The 19,525-nt window shown below is 35.1% G+C and overlaps 16 protein-coding genes across 16 annotated transcripts, besides 2 other annotated features; 10 read left to right on the forward strand and 6 right to left on the reverse strand.

Moving 5' to 3' along the window:
* Nucleotides 1-484: 484 nt before the first annotated feature.
* Nucleotides 485-691, forward strand: TVAGG3_0802620 (uncharacterized protein; the record flags this gene model as incomplete). Its single annotated transcript, XM_051247417.1, has 1 exon — nt 485-691. One exon carries the CDS (start codon nt 485-487, stop codon nt 689-691), a length of 207 nt encoding a protein of 68 aa, XP_051082892.1.
* Nucleotides 692-1,122: 431 nt separating this feature from the next.
* Nucleotides 1,123-1,927: a mobile genetic element.
* A 1,027-nt stretch (nt 1,928-2,954) lies between these two features.
* Nucleotides 2,955-3,314, reverse strand: TVAGG3_0802640 (ubiquitinyl hydrolase protein; the record flags this gene model as incomplete). Its single annotated transcript, XM_051247418.1, has 1 exon — nt 2,955-3,287. One exon carries the CDS (start codon nt 3,285-3,287, stop codon nt 2,955-2,957), a length of 333 nt encoding a protein of 110 aa, XP_051082893.1.
* Nucleotides 3,315-3,440: 126 nt separating this feature from the next.
* Nucleotides 3,441-4,721, forward strand: TVAGG3_0802650 (uncharacterized protein; the record flags this gene model as incomplete). The annotated part of the gene is made up of 1 exon (XM_051247419.1): nt 4,178-4,648. The coding sequence occupies one exon, from the start codon at nt 4,178-4,180 to the stop codon at nt 4,646-4,648; it is 471 nt and encodes a 156-aa protein (XP_051082894.1).
* Nucleotides 4,722-5,111: 390 nt separating this feature from the next.
* TVAGG3_0802660 (translation initiation factor protein) lies at nt 5,112-5,828 on the forward strand (the record flags this gene model as incomplete). The annotated part of the gene is made up of 1 exon (XM_051247420.1): nt 5,154-5,717. One exon carries the CDS (start codon nt 5,154-5,156, stop codon nt 5,715-5,717), a length of 564 nt encoding a protein of 187 aa, XP_051082895.1.
* Nucleotides 5,829-5,954: 126 nt separating this feature from the next.
* Nucleotides 5,955-19,525: part of a mobile genetic element that runs on past the window's edge.
* TVAGG3_0802680 (uncharacterized protein) lies at nt 5,994-6,566 on the reverse strand (the record flags this gene model as incomplete). The annotated part of the gene is made up of 1 exon (XM_051247421.1): nt 5,994-6,566. One exon carries the CDS (start codon nt 6,564-6,566, stop codon nt 5,994-5,996), a length of 573 nt encoding a protein of 190 aa, XP_051082896.1.
* On the reverse strand, nt 7,706-8,155 carry TVAGG3_0802690 (uncharacterized protein; the record flags this gene model as incomplete). The annotated part of the gene is made up of 1 exon (XM_051247422.1): nt 7,706-8,155. One exon carries the CDS (start codon nt 8,153-8,155, stop codon nt 7,706-7,708), a length of 450 nt encoding a protein of 149 aa, XP_051082897.1.
* TVAGG3_0802700 (uncharacterized protein) lies at nt 8,190-8,417 on the forward strand (the record flags this gene model as incomplete). The annotated part of the gene is made up of 1 exon (XM_051247423.1): nt 8,190-8,417. One exon carries the CDS (start codon nt 8,190-8,192, stop codon nt 8,415-8,417), a length of 228 nt encoding a protein of 75 aa, XP_051082898.1.
* TVAGG3_0802710 (organellar and viral DNA polymerase type B) lies at nt 8,422-12,054 on the reverse strand (the record flags this gene model as incomplete). The annotated part of the gene is made up of 1 exon (XM_051247424.1): nt 8,422-12,054. One exon carries the CDS (start codon nt 12,052-12,054, stop codon nt 8,422-8,424), a length of 3,633 nt encoding a protein of 1,210 aa, XP_051082899.1.
* Nucleotides 12,155-12,994, reverse strand: TVAGG3_0802720 (uncharacterized protein; the record flags this gene model as incomplete). Its single annotated transcript, XM_051247425.1, has 1 exon — nt 12,155-12,994. One exon carries the CDS (start codon nt 12,992-12,994, stop codon nt 12,155-12,157), a length of 840 nt encoding a protein of 279 aa, XP_051082900.1.
* TVAGG3_0802730 (keratin-associated protein family) lies at nt 13,017-13,399 on the forward strand (the record flags this gene model as incomplete). The annotated part of the gene is made up of 1 exon (XM_051247426.1): nt 13,017-13,399. A coding segment is annotated over one exon (383 nt), but the record flags the coding sequence as incomplete, so codon positions are not given.
* TVAGG3_0802740 (keratin-associated protein family) lies at nt 13,446-14,326 on the forward strand (the record flags this gene model as incomplete). The annotated part of the gene is made up of 1 exon (XM_051247427.1): nt 13,446-14,326. A coding segment is annotated over one exon (881 nt), but the record flags the coding sequence as incomplete, so codon positions are not given.
* TVAGG3_0802750 (uncharacterized protein) lies at nt 16,748-16,902 on the forward strand (the record flags this gene model as incomplete). The annotated part of the gene is made up of 1 exon (XM_001292711.1): nt 16,748-16,902. A coding segment is annotated over one exon (155 nt), but the record flags the coding sequence as incomplete, so codon positions are not given.
* TVAGG3_0802760 (uncharacterized protein) lies at nt 17,007-17,466 on the reverse strand (the record flags this gene model as incomplete). Its single annotated transcript, XM_001285267.1, has 1 exon — nt 17,007-17,466. A coding segment is annotated over one exon (460 nt), but the record flags the coding sequence as incomplete, so codon positions are not given.
* On the forward strand, nt 17,480-17,707 carry TVAGG3_0802770 (pentapeptide repeat-like family; the record flags this gene model as incomplete). Its single annotated transcript, XM_001285266.2, has 1 exon — nt 17,480-17,707. The coding sequence occupies one exon, from the start codon at nt 17,480-17,482 to the stop codon at nt 17,705-17,707; it is 228 nt and encodes a 75-aa protein (XP_001285267.1).
* Nucleotides 17,866-18,264, forward strand: TVAGG3_0802780 (uncharacterized protein; the record flags this gene model as incomplete). Its single annotated transcript, XM_001281471.2, has 1 exon — nt 17,866-18,264. The coding sequence occupies one exon, from the start codon at nt 17,866-17,868 to the stop codon at nt 18,262-18,264; it is 399 nt and encodes a 132-aa protein (XP_001281472.2).
* Nucleotides 18,391-18,876, forward strand: TVAGG3_0802790 (uncharacterized protein; the record flags this gene model as incomplete). Its single annotated transcript, XM_051247428.1, has 1 exon — nt 18,391-18,876. One exon carries the CDS (start codon nt 18,391-18,393, stop codon nt 18,874-18,876), a length of 486 nt encoding a protein of 161 aa, XP_051082903.1.

Here is a 19,525-nt window from a genome sequence, read left to right on the forward strand (position 1 = left end):
AGAGAGGATCGCAAAATTCCAAAAGATTCCAAAAATTAATGATTGTATCATCTGTACTGAATTGAGATTAAAAACTGCGCTAAAAAGTCAATAAATTATCTTTCTTGGCATGCATAATAAACAATTCTACGAGATAAAATAACTGATCAACATTTTAAAAATATATATTTTTCCCAGGATTTTATTTAAAAATTGTTTTTTGACAATAGTTGTAACTAATATAGTCGATCATTAAATAGCCATCATCCATTAAGACGGAGTCCCATAAAAGTTTTTGAGTGGTTTAACATTTTGATTCAATTTGATGATGTATTCCAACAAAAAGGCACCAAGGGATCTCAGGCAAGGAAGGAAACCACTCCACGTCTACAACAAGAGTGTGAGATCCCTGGATAAGCAACGCATTCCCTCTCCTGATCTTGGAAAATTCAACAGCTTATAATGAAACTTGTTAACCACAGGAAGTTCAGCCGCATTGCAGTCCATGAAGTTATTGCTGTCAAAGGCGGCAAACTACTTAGCAATGCGTTTTGACACGGAAGGCTGTATAAAGAAAAATGATGCAGAGCTCCTCCAGAGGTTGCTCGGAGGAGAGGGCAGTGGCTGCAGTTTGTTATTTTTCAACAAGATGACACAGGATGAAGACTCCATGTTTTCCATTCTTCTTGTTTTGAATAACTGGATGGGCTGACTGACCGGCTATTCCAGAGGCTAATTGGAGGGTGGAGTTTCAAAATGTTTCGAAATTGGAGAACCATTATTCCGGATATAGAAAGTCCTAGCGCTCCACCGACTGAAGCGGAATTGGCCACCCGTTCAGTGCGGGGAGGCTGTACTTTCTTGCCTGAATAATCCCGAAGAGGCGCCGGTCACCTGGAGGGGCATTGAAGCCACTCTCAACTAGTCGTTCTTTCCTGAGGGGAAGTAGCGTTCTTATCTTCAAATTTTCAAGGAATTTGAAATAAAAACCGGTCAAAGTTTTAAATTTTTAATCTTTTTTTTATACTGATTTTTTCTATTCTTCATGAAATAGCTCAATGAATCCTTTGATAAGACTAAGGTTGAAAAATAAGATATAAGAACATTTTTACTTTTAATCTTTAAAGGTTCCTTCTTTGAATTGGGAACAGGAACCAAATTTGCGCAGCGGCACTTTTTTTAAAAAAAAATTAAATGGAGCGGAGCGATACTCTGCTGGCAGGAGCCCCAAGGCTTCCATCCATTACGAAAAGGAGCCTCAGGGACTCTGAGAATCCATCAGCAGAGGCCTTTTCAGTTTGGCCTCTGCTGAATCAAAGATTATCGGCGAAGCGCATTCTTTCGTCTCAGGAGCCCCAAAGGCTCCGCAATTCATTACGAAAGGGAGCCTCAGGGCTCCTGAGAATCCATCAGCAGAGGCCTTTTTCAATTTGGCCCTCTGCTGATCAGAGATTGCGGCGAAGCCATTCTTCGTCTCAGGAGGCCCCAAGGCTCCCAATCATTAACGAAAGGGAGCCTCCAGGGCTCCTGAGAAACTCATTTGAGAAGGTTTTCTTTAAGAAACGCTTCTCAAAGATTGATTGTCAGGCATTCACTCAAAATCTACCAAAGAGTTTCAAAGTTCCAAATCTAATCTGGAAATGAAGCTTTGAATCTCTTGTATATCCTAGATTGTATGAGGTACCTTTTCAAAATGTACTTTCTTATTGCATTAAATTTTAATCAGTAAAAGTCATTTTGAAAAAGGTACATCTCCTATAATTGCTATTTTGAGCATTCACTCTTGGAACCTTGGAGCTCTTGTGTAGTGCTATGAAAACTCCAAGATTCTAGCTAAAACATATCATCATAGACCATAATTTCTTCAAATATAATTTAGGTTATTTTTTAAAAAAATAGAAAAGCGTAATTTAAGGTTTATTGAAAAGTGATCATTTGCAAATTGTCCGCGGCACTCCCTTTGAAATTGCGATTTCATGCATCAAACAAGGTCTAAAATAAGAAAGTTTGTTTGATTGAAGCATACAAGTGTAAAATAAATGAAGTTTTGATGATTATCTTCTTGATTAGCGGATTTTGTTTATTGGCATCAATATTTAGAAAATCATATGACGCATATGATGTTCAATAAAGTTTTTAAAAATCTTATTAAAATTAATAATATACAAAGAAATTTAGAAATTAAACAGCAATAACAAAATGAAAACCTAAAAATACAAAACTAGCCATCATGAACTTTAATGAATTCGCCTGGCAAAGCATGGCCGTCGATTCTTATGGTTGCAAAATAAAATTGGTAATCCTGAAATAGGGCAAATTGAAACACAATGTAAGAAAGTATATCCTTAAGAAGAATTCTTGTTTATCCTGAAACCATGTCTATGTCTTCTGGTGATGAAGAATGCTCAACCTCCATGCGAAAATTGAACAATTCGGATGGAATAATCCCATCGGGTATGGGTGATTCAAGACTAAACCTTTCCATCTTTTGTTGATATACATATTGAATGGTATTGACAGCAATTTCTGGAGCTGGAAACAATCAAATTTTTTCAATGAATGGTTTTTCAAATGGAGATGGTAGAAAATATAATCACATTCAATAGATGATTCACATGAAAAAGTTATCTATATGGATTAATTGATTTCATCTTCAATTCTTTTTGGAAATCTTTTCTTCTTTCGATAACCATCATTGGATTCTGAAGGATTCACATTGAGGTTGATGAATAGGTTCGACTTATATTTTCAAGAAGTTCAAATAATATTCCTGCATTGAGATAATTTTGGCATAAAATCAAATTTATAATTGTGAGGAAAGTTTATGAAAAATATTTGTGGAGTTATTTTTTTCTGGGATAATATTTATATTGGATATTGATAGAATAATATATAAATCTTGGTCCCTTGGTTTAATTGAGCTAATTGGGTCATCCAGACTTGTATTTTTATGATCAGAATTTTTCTTTTCCCAATTACTGCTTTCTTATTTGTGTTCCACTTCCCTCTTCTACAGGTGCAATATCACCGATTGTTTGGGGTTCATCAACTAATGATTCTTTAGAAATCTTTTTTTCTTGAACTTCATTTGCTTGGGTATTAAAAGTATCATAAATGAGTTTGAAGAATCTATTACTTATTCCCATGTAATCGAGCAAATGCAATATCTCTTCTTTGTTTAATTTTTTCAACGTATCTAAATTAGCGTCTTTGAGAAAACCATTGATTTGTGCTATGTTATTGTTTATAAAAGCCTGTATTAATTCTTCTGTGTTAGTTACAGACTGCTTTACATTACCCGTCTGCATAATAGTGAAAGTTTGATTGATTTTTTATGTTGGCATTTTTTTTTCCTTCCAAAAAATAAAGTTTTTTATGAACAAAATAAATTCGAATTAAACATAATTGCTTCATTGAGGATTCACATAATTTCATAATTTTAATCAATTTTTAGATTGATTTTAATTCTCTTTGTTGAATTAGTTCTAACATCTTAAAACCTCTAAGATCTAGCATACTTCTATGCATTCCTGATACAAATGCATCAATTTTTAGAGCCATTATTGATGTGTGATTAATGAAGCAACTAACCAAGAAAAAAACCTTAATATTTTTCAGAATAATTGTTGTAACAATCATTTCATTAGTAAGTATTATGATTTCGTTTAGAAGCCAAGCGAATAGCTTTCCAACTTTCAAAAAATATTCAAAACCAATTCCATATGATGATCCAAAATTAGTTTGGAGTCTGCGAAAGAAAAACCCAAAGCCTCCATTTCTTTCCGAACTAGAATATTCTAAGCAATTATATATAATGGTTCTTGATAATTCATATAAACCTGAAAAATATCACTGTATAATGAAAAGACAATGGATGGATCCAATAAAACAGTATAAAGAAATCGATGGAGTTGAAATGTACTCATTAAATGCCACGGATAACGAAGAATGTAATTTATCTACAATCACGATCAATTCTTTACCAAAATATACAGTAAACCCATCAGCATTCTTACTGATACATTCTCTAAAGCTATTTTTGGAGAGATCATATGCTGATTTTCTTTTTGTTATTAATGACGCCGCATACATGAAATTAGACAGATTTATAAAGTTTATTCGTAAGGAAATGCAATTAAATAGGAATAACAATAGGTATATTCTTGGAGATTGCGTAGAACAAAGATATTTCTTCCAAATGTTATTATTAGATTCCGGAATTCTTTTATCCCGATCACTTGTTCAAAAAATTGTTGATACAATGGATGACCATCTCTGGCAAGTTGCTTTTCAAATCGGATTGCCAGCAGATGAAATTTTGTCAGAAATTGTTGAAACGTTAGGAATAATTGTAAGAGATCGACAAACAGATGAATTTCTAGGTCGAGGGTGGAGAAGTGAAGAGCATTACAAGATGTTTTTGAACAAATCATTTGACTCCCTTCCAATTTGTTCAATTCCTTTCGAGCTTCTACGACCAGGAGCAAGCCAACTTGGATTGTGCTCGCCTCGCATTACACAAGTTAATGATATGTCTGTCTGGTCTGCATTAAACTACCAATCAAAAGAAGATTTCTTGAATACAGCAGAAAAGATGCTAGAAAACATCCCACAGAACGTTTGCTACTATTGGGATAGACTTTACCCAACAATTTGTATCAAGAAATAATTCTGAATACTTTCTGTTATATTTATATTATAATATAACTTTCTATTCATTTTCGTAACGATAATAACCAAAATTTAATAAATTGTTAGAATATATTTTACATTATTTTTGTTTTTACTTCTTTTATAACACACGTTATTGAAACCCTCAATTTCATAGAACGATTCTGCAACTTATATCAAGTATCATTAACGTTATCACTACTTTTGATCAATTATTGAACTAATTGAAGGATCTCAACCAAAAGGGTTAAGTGATTCGCCTCAAATACATATAAAAATTTATTTACTATAGACTACATTATTAAATGGTTCATATTTAGGCCATTGCATTAAATCAATTGTGAATTGATAAGAATCAGTCTCATTAAACATTTGTCCGTATAAATATTGCTTTAAAAATATAATTTTTTCCAATGATTATTTAAAAATCTCAGTTTACAATTTTTCACCTAATTTCGATGAGAAAATCGAATACTCCGCTTGCTTCTGAGTGGAGTTTTTATATGTTTTACAGAGCACCTGGCTCAAAAGCAGCTGACAATTACGAGAAAAATATACATACACTCGGTAGTTTTAATACAATCGAAGAATTTTGGTCAATATATAGTCACCTTAAACGTCCAAATGACTTAGAACCACCAACAGACTATCATCTATTTAGGAATGGAATACGCGCAATTTGGGAAGACCAAGATAACGTGAAAGGAGGAAAATGGATTATTAGATTAAAAAAGGGATTAGGCTCATACTACTGGGAAAGACTTATTATGGCATTAATTGGAGAACAATTTCCAGTAGATGCCCTTGGAGCAGTTATTTCTGTTAGATATCCTGAAGATATAATTAGTTTATGGAATAGAACTGCATCAGATGATAAAGTACGCCATGAAATTTGCCGTGCATTATGCTCGGCGCTCGAATTACCACCAGATACAAAATTGGAATACAAACAGCACTATGACGCTGTTAGAGATCACTCTTCTTTCAGAAATACTGTTATCTACCAGGCTGGAACTGACGAACCATTTGAAATTCCTCAAAAGAAGGTAGGAAATGGTAAAAAATGATGTTTAAATCTCTCTTTCCACATAACTCTTATTTATTTCTCTCGATATAATTATAATTTCGCTTTTTGGGTCAAAATTTATTCAGTATTTCTTTTCATTTGAAATGAAATTGAATAATCCTTCTCAAAAACCAGTACAGTATACATTGTGCGTCGCCTGTAGCCTACAGCTACAGGCACCGACACAATGAAAAAAGTGACAGAAAACTGACACCATACGGGCGCGCATATGTACGCATATATGTGTAAAAATAAACGTTCATATGTAAACTAACCTTTATTCACTAGCAGGGGCTGATAAATCATAATCGTCGAGAAGTACGATAGGTGGTCCCACCTGTTTAATCTGTATGGAGAGGCAAACGTGACGTAAGAAGCATAACACTGGTTTCTCAGTATATTTAATAGACTCTGCTGTTGGCTTAACTGTAAGCTTATATGTAATAGGTGAATTAGATAACTGACCCTGTTGGAATGTATAATCAGTTTCGCAAGGGAATCCACATAGGTAATGACCTAAGTCATTTGACTCGATTCCAAATTGAGGGACTGATGTGGTTGTGATAGACCTCATGACATCATAGTTGAAGCCAACAGTATCGTTATTATTGTTAGTGGCATTTGCCTGCATCTCATAGAAGATTGGATCATTAGATGCTTGAGCCTCAGCGGGTATGTTACCATATGCTCCACAGTTCAATTGAATTTGTTCAAACAATGGATTTTCATAGGTAGTGTTATAATTAGGTGTTTTCTTAAATAGTGTATAAATGGTGTTCACATATAATGGAGTAAATGCTGCCGTGAATGTACAAGGAGTTCCTTCACCTTTAGCCATTGAACCATCCATAGTAATGCAGTCAATTCTTTTGATTGGGAAGTTTAGAGTCTTTGCCGAATATCTTGTCACCAAATCACTATAGATGTTAGGGTCCAAAGAGAATGAGTTACAGTATGTAATCATTTCAAAGAAGTTTGCATTCTTCTTAGTGAACTTAATAAACTTGGTACCAAATGATATCGTACTCTTATCGGCATTCCAAGTTACAGTATCAATAACTTTGATACCTTCATAGATAGGAGTGAAGTGATTAGTGATTGGAATATAGCTTGTAACATTGGCTTGCATGTTCGGTAATGGTAGAATATCCTGATAACTTAATGGTGTCCAAACCATACCAGCAATACTGAACTTAACCTTAAGTTGTAAGTTACCAGCAAACGCTGGAAGGAATCTAATGTTATTAAGTATTAGGGAATCTTCTTAGGTCAATCTTTGATTGGTATGTGGAACTTTAATGTAGTTGCACCACTAATTGGTTTTATTGAACTCAATAATCTGTCCAGAACGAACTGTATCACATCTATTGAAAACATCTTTATGTCTAGCCTTACTAAATACATCAACTTTCTTAATAGCTTCTGTTGTAGATGCAGTAGAAGTAATGTAACCTTCTTCTCTAGCATTATCTTGTGTATAAACACTTTTACCATTAGCGATTAATTGATATGATTCAACAGCATAGAATGAATCAATGTATCCCAACCAAATTGCTGGAAGATGTGCACATGATTTGCCACCAGCATATTTAGTATCAATTGCTTTAATTGCTGTAACATTTGATCCTGTAGGAGCTGTCTCAACAGCTCTTTCTTTATATACTTCACCATCATATTTAGGAACTTTTTCATCAGCTGGTTCAGTTTCTGTTGTAATTATGCACTCACCATCGACATAACCACTAATGAACGTATTATATAAGTCAATCATGTTCTCACCAGGTGGTGATATGTTAAATGTAATATAACCGTTATCAATAGTATTTGTCGGCATAGCTGGCACTTTTGTTGGGACATATCTATGGTTAGTATCTCCAATAGGAACTGCCCCATCAACTTGATCGAAATAATATCTTACTTGTCTGATGGAATCAGCAATACTGTATGTATTGAGGTTATCGTTCAACATCTTTCTCAGCTATAAAAAATTTACAATCTTCTTATTCTTGGGATTATTCGTCTTATTTGTGGCTGAGGTTTAGGAGGTTCTGGTTCAGGCTCTGGTTCATCATCGAAGTGTATTCTTTTCTCTTCCATTGATTGAACATATTCTTGATTCTCTTTAGTTTCCTTCTCACGTTCAATTGGGTCCATGTTTGGTTCATTAACTACACTGTTACGTTCTAATATCTTTGTCATCATCTCTAACAACATTTTATTAGTATATGCTTGTTCTTCTTCTTTCTTCTCATCAACTTTAGGAGCTTCTTGAACAACAGGAGCTGGGGCAGGAGCTGGTGAATTCAATGGTGCCTTTCTCTTTCTAACTTGAACTGAACCATTCTTCATATGACAAACATAATATAATGGATGTTGTATTCCTTTAGCTTCATTCAATATGATTGATTGCTTTTCACTTGGTGAAAGTTTTGACGTCATTTCTATCCTAATAAAATTTTTTACTCCTAACAAAATGACTGAGAATACTTTCGACAGAGAAGCACTCAAGAATGAACTTCGTGAAGAAATACTTAATGAACTCAAACCAAAAGAACAAACACAAGAAGAGAAACCAGCTAAACCAAAGCGTAAACTCACAGAGAAACAATTAGCTGCATTAGCAGCTGGACGCGCAAAGAATCCACGAATGATTGCAAAGAAATTGAGAGAAGAGGAAGAAGCTAAGAAAAATAATAAGTAAGTGTTTAGAACTTTAACTTACGTTCAAAAGATGACTTCGTTGAAATAGTGAAGTCCTTATTTTTGTTGAAGCATGGTTTCGAACCAATGCACAAGTCAAAGGTTATCTCATCACCTTCATAAAGAGATTTGTACAATTCCACGATGCTATATTTTTCCCCAACTTTCTCAGGGAAGAACAAACCTTTCTTCTCGTCATAATGTACTTGTATCGCATCTGGGAACATTTGGTTTGCAGTAAGTGCAATTACGTCCTGTGTGATTCCCTTCATTCGACAGTGGAAAGCAATTTCCTTGAGGTCATTGGTTAATTCGTCGAGGTAAGTCTTCTTTCCAACGAATATAGATCTTTGTGCCTTAGACATATGTCCTGCAGTAATCTCTGCAAAGTCTGAATGAAATTGACCCAGTGCTTTTCCAATGAGTTCTCTGTTATACCTTCTCTTGTATTCTTCTGCTAACTTATCTAAGTCCTTCTCATACAAGTGTAAACTATCTGTATCCTGATAGAACAACTTCAAGCCCAAATCTTCTGCTGTGAAGAATACTTCATTCATGATTCGTTTGGACATAGAAAGGATTGAAACACCTAATGGACAATAGTTAAAGTGACGAACGATAGGTTTAAATGACTTTACACATGAAAGTTCGGAATCGGGGATGAACTCTATTGTCTGTATGTCATTATAGTTCTTAATGATATAGTCAGTGAGCTTATTGTCCTTGATGAAACGAATCTTTTTGTCAATGGGCTTTAATATCGTCTTACCATAGATACTGTTCAAAAGAAGTTTGATGATCTCTTGTATCGGATTACCTTCCTTCTTATACTTAGCACGTAATTCGAAGAGCTTCTTAACTTCATTCCTTATTGTCATGTCCCTTTTTCCATCATAATAGTATCCATCAATGACTTTGCATGAGATCTCTTGGAACTTGATCAGATCTTGAAGCGTAATGTGGTCTACGAACATCTTGCAGCATGTATTGGAACTTCTGGCAACATGTAAGTCAGGGTTGATGTCAGGATTGACGACAATCAATGGGAATGCTGAGTTCTTACCGATCGACAAGATCTCGATCTGACAGTAAAATCCTGAGATGAACTTTTCCTTTGTTGGTTCAGCTTGGTCATCATCAAAGAGATGCTCCAACAAGTATTCACTGCTCTTCATCTCTTCTGTCATAACTTTTGGAATTCCTTCTAAACAGTAAAGTCTAGCAATTGCTGATGGATACAATGATACAGCATCGAAGTCAGTGATGAGTTCTCCTTCATTGTATTGCTTCTTGTTCTCAGCTAGCATGCATCTTCCTCCTTGAATACACTTGGAAATATATTCACGAGGTTTTCCTGCAAGATCAAAGAGATTACCGTTCTTCCAATATACTCTCTTCTCAAAGAGTTTGTTTGAGATAGAACTTATTGAAACATAATCATAAGCATCTATTTCAAACTCAGTCATGAGGTCATTGCGGAACTTAAGAAAGCCATCTCGTAAAATGCGTACATCTTGACCGCAATAGAATGACGAATAAACTTCCATGTCAAAGTGTTCATCATCAATCTTGCAATCTTCAATCTTCTCAATGTTCTCATTAAAAGCTTCAATATCTTTGACATGATTCATGGCATCATCGATGTTACCAACTTTAGTTGTATTAACTAACTCTTCCGTGTAGTAATTATATGGGAAAACTTCTTTTTCACCACTAGTGAGGTGAAACATTTCAGGGAATCTTTCCAACTTAGTTGAGATGATTGCATAAGAGTCTTTGAAGCAGAGAAGTTTTCCTTTGTACTTTCCTTGTATCTGCATCGTTTGTGAACCTTTGATGATTGGAGTTCCTGTAATCTCTTCTAACTGAGACATGAGAAAAGTGACATCGTACGATAAGTTGTGGAAATAAACTAAACTCTTATCTGGTAAAGCTTCGAGGAATTTTGACGCACAGTCACTTCCCCAAATTGATGTATAACCATCATCGTCATCTTCCATGAAACAAATGTTGTATGCTTTGTGAATGTTTCCATCAGTTGATGCTTCGAAGTCAGCAAAGAAAACATGTTCTCTTGGGAACTTCATGTCTTTCTTCGTCTCTGAACTCCAATCTTTCTTCATCCTTGCGCAATAACGCTCATTGTATGTGAGGTCAATCATTTCTTCAAGGTTCTCATTATACATCGTTGTGAAGTATGTGCAAAGTTCTCCTGTTCTAATTGGTTCGAAATAATTGTTAGCAAACAAGAGTTCAATGACTTTTGCAAGTGGTGTAACTAACTTTGAGTTAATTGCATACCTTGTTTCATATCTTCTGTTAACTAACATCTTCTTCTCTAAAGTCCAATCCTTGCACAACTTACAAACATCTTCATAGTTCTTGATGAACATTGAACTTATTGGAAGCTTTTCGTTCAACATGTAGTGGTCATACATTAATAAAAGTTCTACTGTCATCTTTGGTTCTTCATCTGGTTCATAAGTATATGAATGATTTGAATACTTCTCGTTGTATTTGATGACATGGAACCTTATTCCTGTTTCTTTGGCAATAACCTTAATCTTTGACATTGGAAAATCTTTGACACGAATGATTTCCCTCATATGATTAATTGTTGCTTCGTCAACACCAGCTTGAATACAAGCGTAGATGAAACATGAATCTTTCATCATCTTCTTTGCTGTCTCTGCATTAAGTTCGTTGAAGATCTGATACCTCTCTAAGTTAATAGGTAATTTGCATGTCCATGTCCAAAGCTGACCATTACGTGACCTGTTTCTCTTCTTTGAATGGTTTTGTTTGATGATCTTGAGTGCGATCTTTTCTTGACCTGCTGCTCTCATCGTATCTAACATAACTTGTTCTTCAGCTGTGAGTTTATATGGTGTGTACGTTCCTTTTCTCAAAGCAGAAGCATCAACATCTGAATAAGCTGTATAGTCAAAGATCTCGATCTTCCTTAACGAAGGAATACTACAAAGGAAGAAGTCATAGTTTGATTCAAGGACTTTAGATGCTAATTCTTGTACTTCTGCTATTGGAGCTTCATTAAGTAACTGATGAACTAATGATCCCATTGTATTGATGTTCAAATGACGCAAAATGTTTCTCTTCTCATCAAAGTCGTAATAGAATGTCCACTTCTGTTTGAAAAGGTCTATCTGTCCAATGAACTTTGCCATAACTCTTGGAAACATCTTGTTGAAGTAATCTTTTCCTCTTGGACTGTATTGGTCAATGTTAAACATAATGAATCTTTCTCCTGCTTTAGTTATTGGGTCTAACCATTTCTCATCAGGAAGTTTTTGACCATTAATGTTCTTAACAACGTAAAAGGCATTCTGTATTTCTTTGTATGCTAATTCGCTCTCATCAATCTTTGGTGGAGGGTCTGAGTATATTGGTTGCATCTCCATTAACGCTCTATTATGAGATCTCTGATCGTGATCTAAAGCAACTGGGGAATTTGAAGCTGGAACATTCATGATACCATTGTAGTCATCATAGAAGCTCTTAGCATTCTTGAAAATATCTGCTACACTTCCTGTACCTCCTTGATTCTTAATTGCCAGAGCTAATTTATTGGTAATGTCTTTAGCTTTCTTAGGCATTTTGATCCCAAACATATCAAGCATACCTTTCTTATCTTCTGGTGAAAGGTTATTAACTAATCCTTTTATAGCATTGAGCATGTTGGTCTTTTATAACCGATAAAAAAATATACGTTATTTTTTTTTAATCGTCATCGTAATCATAATCGTACGAAGATTCTGTATCATCATCACTGACATCATTGGTTTCTCTAACTTCTGGCTTATCTGGTTTAATCTCTATCACCATAAACATTGGTGACAATAATCGAACAGGCTGATCTTGGAAGTCAACTAAGGTAAACGTAACATTAGTTAGTTCCCATGGAAATGCATCTATCCATGGTGAGGATTCCTTACATATAAGTGGTTTACCAGATATCCAGAACTCATTGATGTTATAACATGTAGATCTGTACATGATCTTTCTTCGATCATCAACTTGGTCAATATTATTGAACCCAGAGATGACAGACATTGATGAACGAAGGTATAACTGATACCCGAAGTTGAGCATAGGTGGTTTTGGCATTTGTAGATAATAATTATGTACAATAGGTAGTTCTATTCCATATGCACCTAAAATAAGATTTGCTCTATGTGAAGCATCTTTTAAATAGACTTTATGTCCTTTGTCCTGTGACGTAAATATAAGTTGATTCGTAGCACTCAGTGAAACTGTTACATTATGTTGACCTTTTTTCTTGTTATAATAATCAAACTGTTTTGTTACAATCTCTTGTAGTTTTGATACAATAGTATCCATATCAAATGAAAGAGCTGACTTAAATGTACACACCTTTTCTTCTCCATCTTCGTCTAACTGTAAGACAAAATAATCTGTTTCGTCACAAACAATAAAGTTCGCCATAGTACTGACACTTTTTACTCTCATCTTTATCTTACTTGGATGCCCCATGTTAGGATCTGCTTGAAACTGTATTGTCCCGTAGTTATTAGGATCAGTCGATTGTAGATAATACATCATTTTTATATGTAGTAAAAGAATGAGTGTTGTTCCATATGCATATGAATGTTATAAGTCTAGCGTACTTCAATATAAAGAATATACTCTCAGAATTACTGATAATGCTTTAGTCATACATAAAGAAGGTGCTGATGAAGACATTACCATCGGTCCTGGTATATTACCTATCGAGCAACCAGATGGTACAATTGTTGAAACAGACTTAAATCAATACCTTCAAGCGTTACAGAATCGTGTGACAAAAGTAGAGAATAATTACTTAGATGCTCCATTCTTCACAACTGATAGAGATTATATGTTTTCATGTATGGCGAGTAATGGTTTGCAAGAAACTCGTGAGGTAAATATTAATGAAGCATTAGAGACTATAATATATCATGTTAAACGGTTATTATCGATTGACCATGGAGTTCATTTTGACCCAAGGTCTACACTGTTCAATATACCAATGATTGAAAACAGTCAATTAACATTTAAAGAAGATACATTGTATAATGCTTTAAACGCAGCATTTGCTTATATATTAGGTCATGAACAAGTACAAAATAGTGGTATTGCAATATACTTAGATAAAGTTATGTTAAAGAAACCATTGACATTCACAGAAGATGGTCCAAAAGCAACTGGTATTGTTGGTGATGGAACATTATTGACGAAAGAATACTTAGCAAGTCATGTCGGAGAATTTTTCTCCACTAATGATAGCATCAGTACAACACCAGAAGTTATTTTATTGAAGAAACCAATCACATTTGATGTTAAAGGAAAGACAAAAGCAACTGGTATAGCTGGCGATGGAGTTCTTCTGACTAAGGAATACTTGAAGAAAAATATCAATGACTTCGTTGAAATTGTCAAAGATAAAGAATCTGGTCTTAAGTTCAACCCTTTATCATTCATCTTTGCCATAGCAAACGCCGGTGCTACTGCAGCCTCATGGATATCACTCCAGAGTCAAATAAATGCTCTTTGGGCTTTTGTTGAAAGTCAAGAAGGTATAGATACTGTTCTTGACACTCTGGGTAATCTTGGTCCAAATCATAAAGGAGGTTTTGTGGATGGAATAAAAAATTTAGTTGAAAAGACTAAAACAAGTTTCCAGAAGATAACTCATATAGAAAGATTCAGAAATGAAGGTTATATGGAACTTGAGAGTTTTGATGTGACTGGACCTTTGGAACCAATTCCAATGCCACGTGATGCTAATGATGAAGAAGAGAAAGATCCTGGACCAAAAACAATCATTTCTACGTTAAGTACTTTGTACCCTGATTTTGTGACCTTAGTGAAAGTTGCTAATACATCAAGAAAGAACAATAATATTAATATGTCTGGTACTGATGACCTTACTGATTATCTTTATCTCATTCTTGCTGAATTAGCGAAGAAAGTTGAGGAGAACAAAAATAATGGAGGAAGAACTGCACTTAAGATTGCAGACAAAGCTGACAAAAGTTATGTTGACGAAGAGATACGTAAAGTTGCATCTAAAGAATATACTTTATCACAGTCTGTCATACTTAAGACAATCAAAGGTCCAGAGAAAGATATGTACCCAGGTGATGGTACAACAGTTAAAGTTAATGAAAGAGTTTCATTCCCATCTGGTATTGATGCAAAAGAAGTATATATTAATGGTGAAAACATAAATACAAATTGATTCCTTTGAAATAATGAGTTCACTGAACCTTTGACAGTTAAATCAATTCGTTCAAGAGAAGACAAACCTGTTATAATCAATAAAATAGGAGCTGATAATGACCAACCAGTTCAAATCAAGAAAATAAGAGCTGATGACATTATCTTGAACTATACTTTAGGCTCAAGTGCACCTTTAGAGAATCCAAGCACTAGTGTAAGAGATACACTTAATAGTTTAGATAGTAAATGTACGAACATTGAAGGTCATGTCAGAAACTTTGAAACACATGAGCTACCAACAATGTTAGATAAGAAAGCTGACAAAACTTATGTGGATGCAGAACTAACAAAGAAATTTTGGAAACCAGATAAAATGACATTTACAACAGAAATTATAAATGGTGAACCAGCAACTCCATTTGAATTTGTTAGAGGTCTTCAACCAGATACTTTTGAATTTTTCTTGGATAATTCTATTGAACTAACATTACATTATAAAAGTGGAACAAATGCAACATTTCATCCGGGAGATACATTCCAAATGGTATTTAATGACATAAGTTCTTTAGAATATGTTTATAGAGCTATGAGCATATATGATTTAATATATCCTATAGGAGCTGTTTATACGTCTATGAATCCAATAAATCCAAACACTTTATTTGGTGGTAGATGGTATGAAATAGTTGACAGTTTTCCATTCTACACTAATACGCAGTCAATGAAGATGGGAGGTTCAAAGAAAATAGGTATTGAAAACCTTCCTTCACATATGCATAGGTTCAGTGGAAGAACATCTGTGGAAGGAAACCATTCACATTCAATGACAAAAAGAGGTTATACAAATCTTGCAGCAGGTTCGGATAGACAGGGAATGCATAGATATGATATTTCAAGTGACCCAGTAGATTCAAGCACAGGTATTTTCTGTGGAACTGCAGGAAATCATACACATGTTGTAGCTGGCATTACAGACCCAGCAGGTAATGGAAAAGATTATATGCCTCCTTATATAACAATGCACGCTTGGATACGAGTTGGTTAACTCAAGATCACGATCACAAACTGTTTCTCAGTATGAATGAGTAGCTCTATTTTTACATCATTACTGAAGTATTTCTTTTCTTCATCAATGACAGAAAGAATGTTTTCATCATCTTTTAAAGATCTTACCAAAGTTAGATCTTCATCAGAAAATCTCAAAGAAAGACTCATTTATGCACTAATAAAAATATAGCTAATTATTTTTTTATCTGAACTTTTTATCGGGTATATAAAGATGTCTGAACATCATATAAAGTTCTTTAAGATCCAACAGTTTGTAGATGAAGTGAAGAAGCAAAATAAAACAGCAAAGAGACTACTTATATGCTTACCACAAACATTATGTCAAGGAAAGTATGGTTATAGTGCAAGTCCGATCATGATCTTTGTCGATAAGCAGAAATACACAAATGAAGGTTTAGCTAATTTACTCAAGTTTGAAAAGATAGCTATAAACATTCCTGACCATTTCTCAGCGAGAATAAACCTTGACAAGACTAAAAGTTATTGTTTATATGTAGATCTCACGAAATCAACAAAGAGTAAAGACAAAGAATATAACCCAGTTGAACTTAAGACAATGGGTAAGAACTTACTCAAAGCTGCTATCAAACCTGTCGAAGAGATCGACATTGAGGATGAAGCAGAAGAAATAGATGTAGATCCTGATGTTATAAACGATAAAGTTTATTTTTGGAGGAAGATGGTGTCAGACCCTTTAATCTGGTATGCTTGTTCTAGGTAATTGCAGAAACCTAGAAAGATTGGTATTGGTCTGAGTTTCATATCTGTTCTCTCATCTCTCCATTGAAGCAAGTAAATTTTCATGAAGAGTTCGTCTGGATTCTCAGGTTTTGGTACACACTGATCGAAGATCTGTATGACCTCTTCATGACCGTACTCCCTATGGTCAGACATGAGTGTTAAGAAGAACTTTTGCATCTTCGGACCAGGTTTAGCATCTATGCAACGAGTGGGTCTCATTGACATTTTTGTCACTTTTATTTGGTCGAATGGAAGGATTCGAGTTCATGCCACTTGACAGCAAAGAAGGTGCAGAAGAGGTTGTTGTTGCTGCATTCTATGCGAGCTCACACGTTGACGCATTCCGAACTTACCAGGATGACCTCGAAAAAGAAGGTCGAAAGCTTGGAAAGATCCAAATGTTGCTTGAGTTCTTCCGTGGAAACCTTGCACAGAAGTATGAGAAGAAAGAATAAACAACTAATTATTACTGAGCTTAGCTCATAAATGTAAGTTTTTACTCTGATCAGATCTTAGATCTCGTCGGGACAAGCGGAAAGGATAAAGTCCATGAGCTGGACTTTTGTCTTAGTGAGCGGTACTGCGGTCATGAGTAGTTCGCGCTTGTTTGAGCCACTTGGAACGCGACCCTTCCAATTCCTCATAGATCTCAAGGCAGAGATCGTGAAGAACTCAAGGACAAAGAGTCTTTGAGACTTGGTAAGGAATCCCTCATCATCTCTTTCATCCTGGAGGGTCTTTGTGGATGCAGTGGACTTGATCTCGTCTTCCTCGATCGGATCATTCTCATAATCTTCATCACCCTTCTTCCTAAACGTCATCTGCTCTCTCTTGTAGTCGTTCCTGAGAGCATTGAGTCCAGCTTCAAGATCTTGTGAGTTCTTTGCAGGTTTATTGAAAGTTTTCTTTTCCTGCATTTGCTGTATAAGCTGGGTTTGCTGTTGCATCATCTGCATCATCATTGCCATCATATCTAGTGTTGGTGATGCTGGAGCTGGTGTTGTACCATCTTGGGACATTCGGTCGTCGGTTATGTCTTTACAAAAGACTGCTTTACAAAAGACAGCTTTACAAAAGACAGCTTTACAAAAGACAGCTTTACAAAAGACAGCTTTACAAAAGACTGCTTTACAAAAGACAGCTTTACAAAAGACAGCTTTACAAAAGACAGCTTTACAAAAGACAGCTTTACAAAAGACTGCTTTACAAAAGCATTTTCTCACAAAATTGAATACTTTTGCTTTACAAAAGACGTCTTGACAAAAGATTGCTTTACAAAAGTCTGCTTTACAAAAGACGTCTTGACAAAAGATTGCTTTACAAAAGTCTGCTTTACAAAAGATTGCTTTACAAAAGATTGCTTTACAAAAGTCTGCTTTACAAAAGACAGCTTTACAAAAGATTGCTTTACAAAAGCCATGACTGATCTTCATCCAATTTGTTTAATCGAACTTAATGAAGTAATTTCTGCATATCTCCTGCATGTATTTGGAAACGAGAGGATAAGACAACTCACCAAGGTTTCCAGACGCCAGATCCAAAGACTTGAATCAACTGCAGGAGTAATCCTAAGCTTTGAAGAAGGATTAACCAATAAGAAAGATGTCATTGACTCCAAGCGTGAAAGCCTTGCTGCTTTCTTACGCAAACACCCATGGGTCGATGTTGATCTCCAAACTCCTTACCAAGGACTCGTTGAAACCTTCACGACCTACAGACAGCTCCTTGACAGACCTGAGCAGAACCTTCTGGTCGAACGTGATGGCACATTAAGCCCTACAGACGAGTCAATCCAGAGAGAAGAAGCTCAAGAGTAAAAATCTGACATTTATACTTTACATGACATTTTTTTCATGAGTGTTCACGTTAAGATCAATGATGAAAACATGACTTCATGGGAAGATATCATTGATGACATAGAGAATGACCTTGATGAAAACATGATGGGAGCTCAAACGTCAGTTAAGGTCAAACTTGGTGAAGTTCAAGAAAAGATCTCCGAGATCAATGCAAAAATATCTGCTCTTACAGAGGTTGACGTTTATTACAGAAGCTTGGAGAGAACTTTAAGCAAACTTGAACGTCAGAACCAAAGTCTCATAGTTGTGCTCCAGAAACTCAGTCTCATGCGTAAAGCATATAATGACTACCTACATGTAAGAGACTTACCTTCTTATTCTACTCCAGATCTCGACTTTTCCGATATAAGTCCAATCCTTATTGATACAACACTTACGATAGCAGGGATGCTTCCTACATATCCAGAATATGATAACTTACCTCAGCTCTTCGAGTATCTCAAGAAAAAGTTCATGATCTTATTATGCGAGACCATGAAAAGACGTCAAAATACCAGAACAGAACGAGAACAGAGCTTACTAATAGACTTATTATATAATACTAAAGAAATAAAGGAGTTTTTATTCTAACTTTGGTATTTTTGGGAAGAACTGATCTGGATCATATTTGTCAACCACAGGTTTTGGTATCAAAAGTCTCTCTGGTTCTTGGACGGCTGGTACTGGAAATGGTTCCTTTGGTTTCCTAGCTTTTGGGAGATCTAAAAATTTTCTTGGTCTCTTTCTTTTGTGTAAGTGTTGTCCATTTTTATCGACAACGAATGTGAGCTTTCCGTCGTCAAAGATGAATGTCGTCGCTTCTTCAGTTCCCTCATCAACTATTATCTTCTTGATCTTTCTCTTCTCCATTAACAGAAAAAGTGACATATATTACTTCATTATTTTTCTGAGTGTTAGGATTAATTAAACCTCTATCTATAACATGCTTTCTCATAGAAATTCTCTCCATATCTTTTTGTCAATATCTCTAAAGTTCTTCTGTATAAGATTTATCACTACTGAAGTAAATAGATGGATAATTAAGGACATCAAAGGTTTCTACAGTATCTTTAAGAGTCCATTCATCTCCATACTGTATAGAATAAGTATGGAAGTATGGAGGATCACATATAAAGAAAACATTGGGAAGATCTTTATACTCATTGAAGAGTATTCTCCAATCTTTATGAACAATAGTTAAACCTTCAAGATAGTCATCTATGTTTTCACCAAATAAGTT

This window comes from Trichomonas vaginalis, chromosome VI (genome assembly GCF_026262505.1).
Source record: "Trichomonas vaginalis G3 chromosome VI, whole genome shotgun sequence".
Classification (NCBI taxonomy): domain Eukaryota; phylum Parabasalia; order Trichomonadida; family Trichomonadidae; genus Trichomonas; species Trichomonas vaginalis.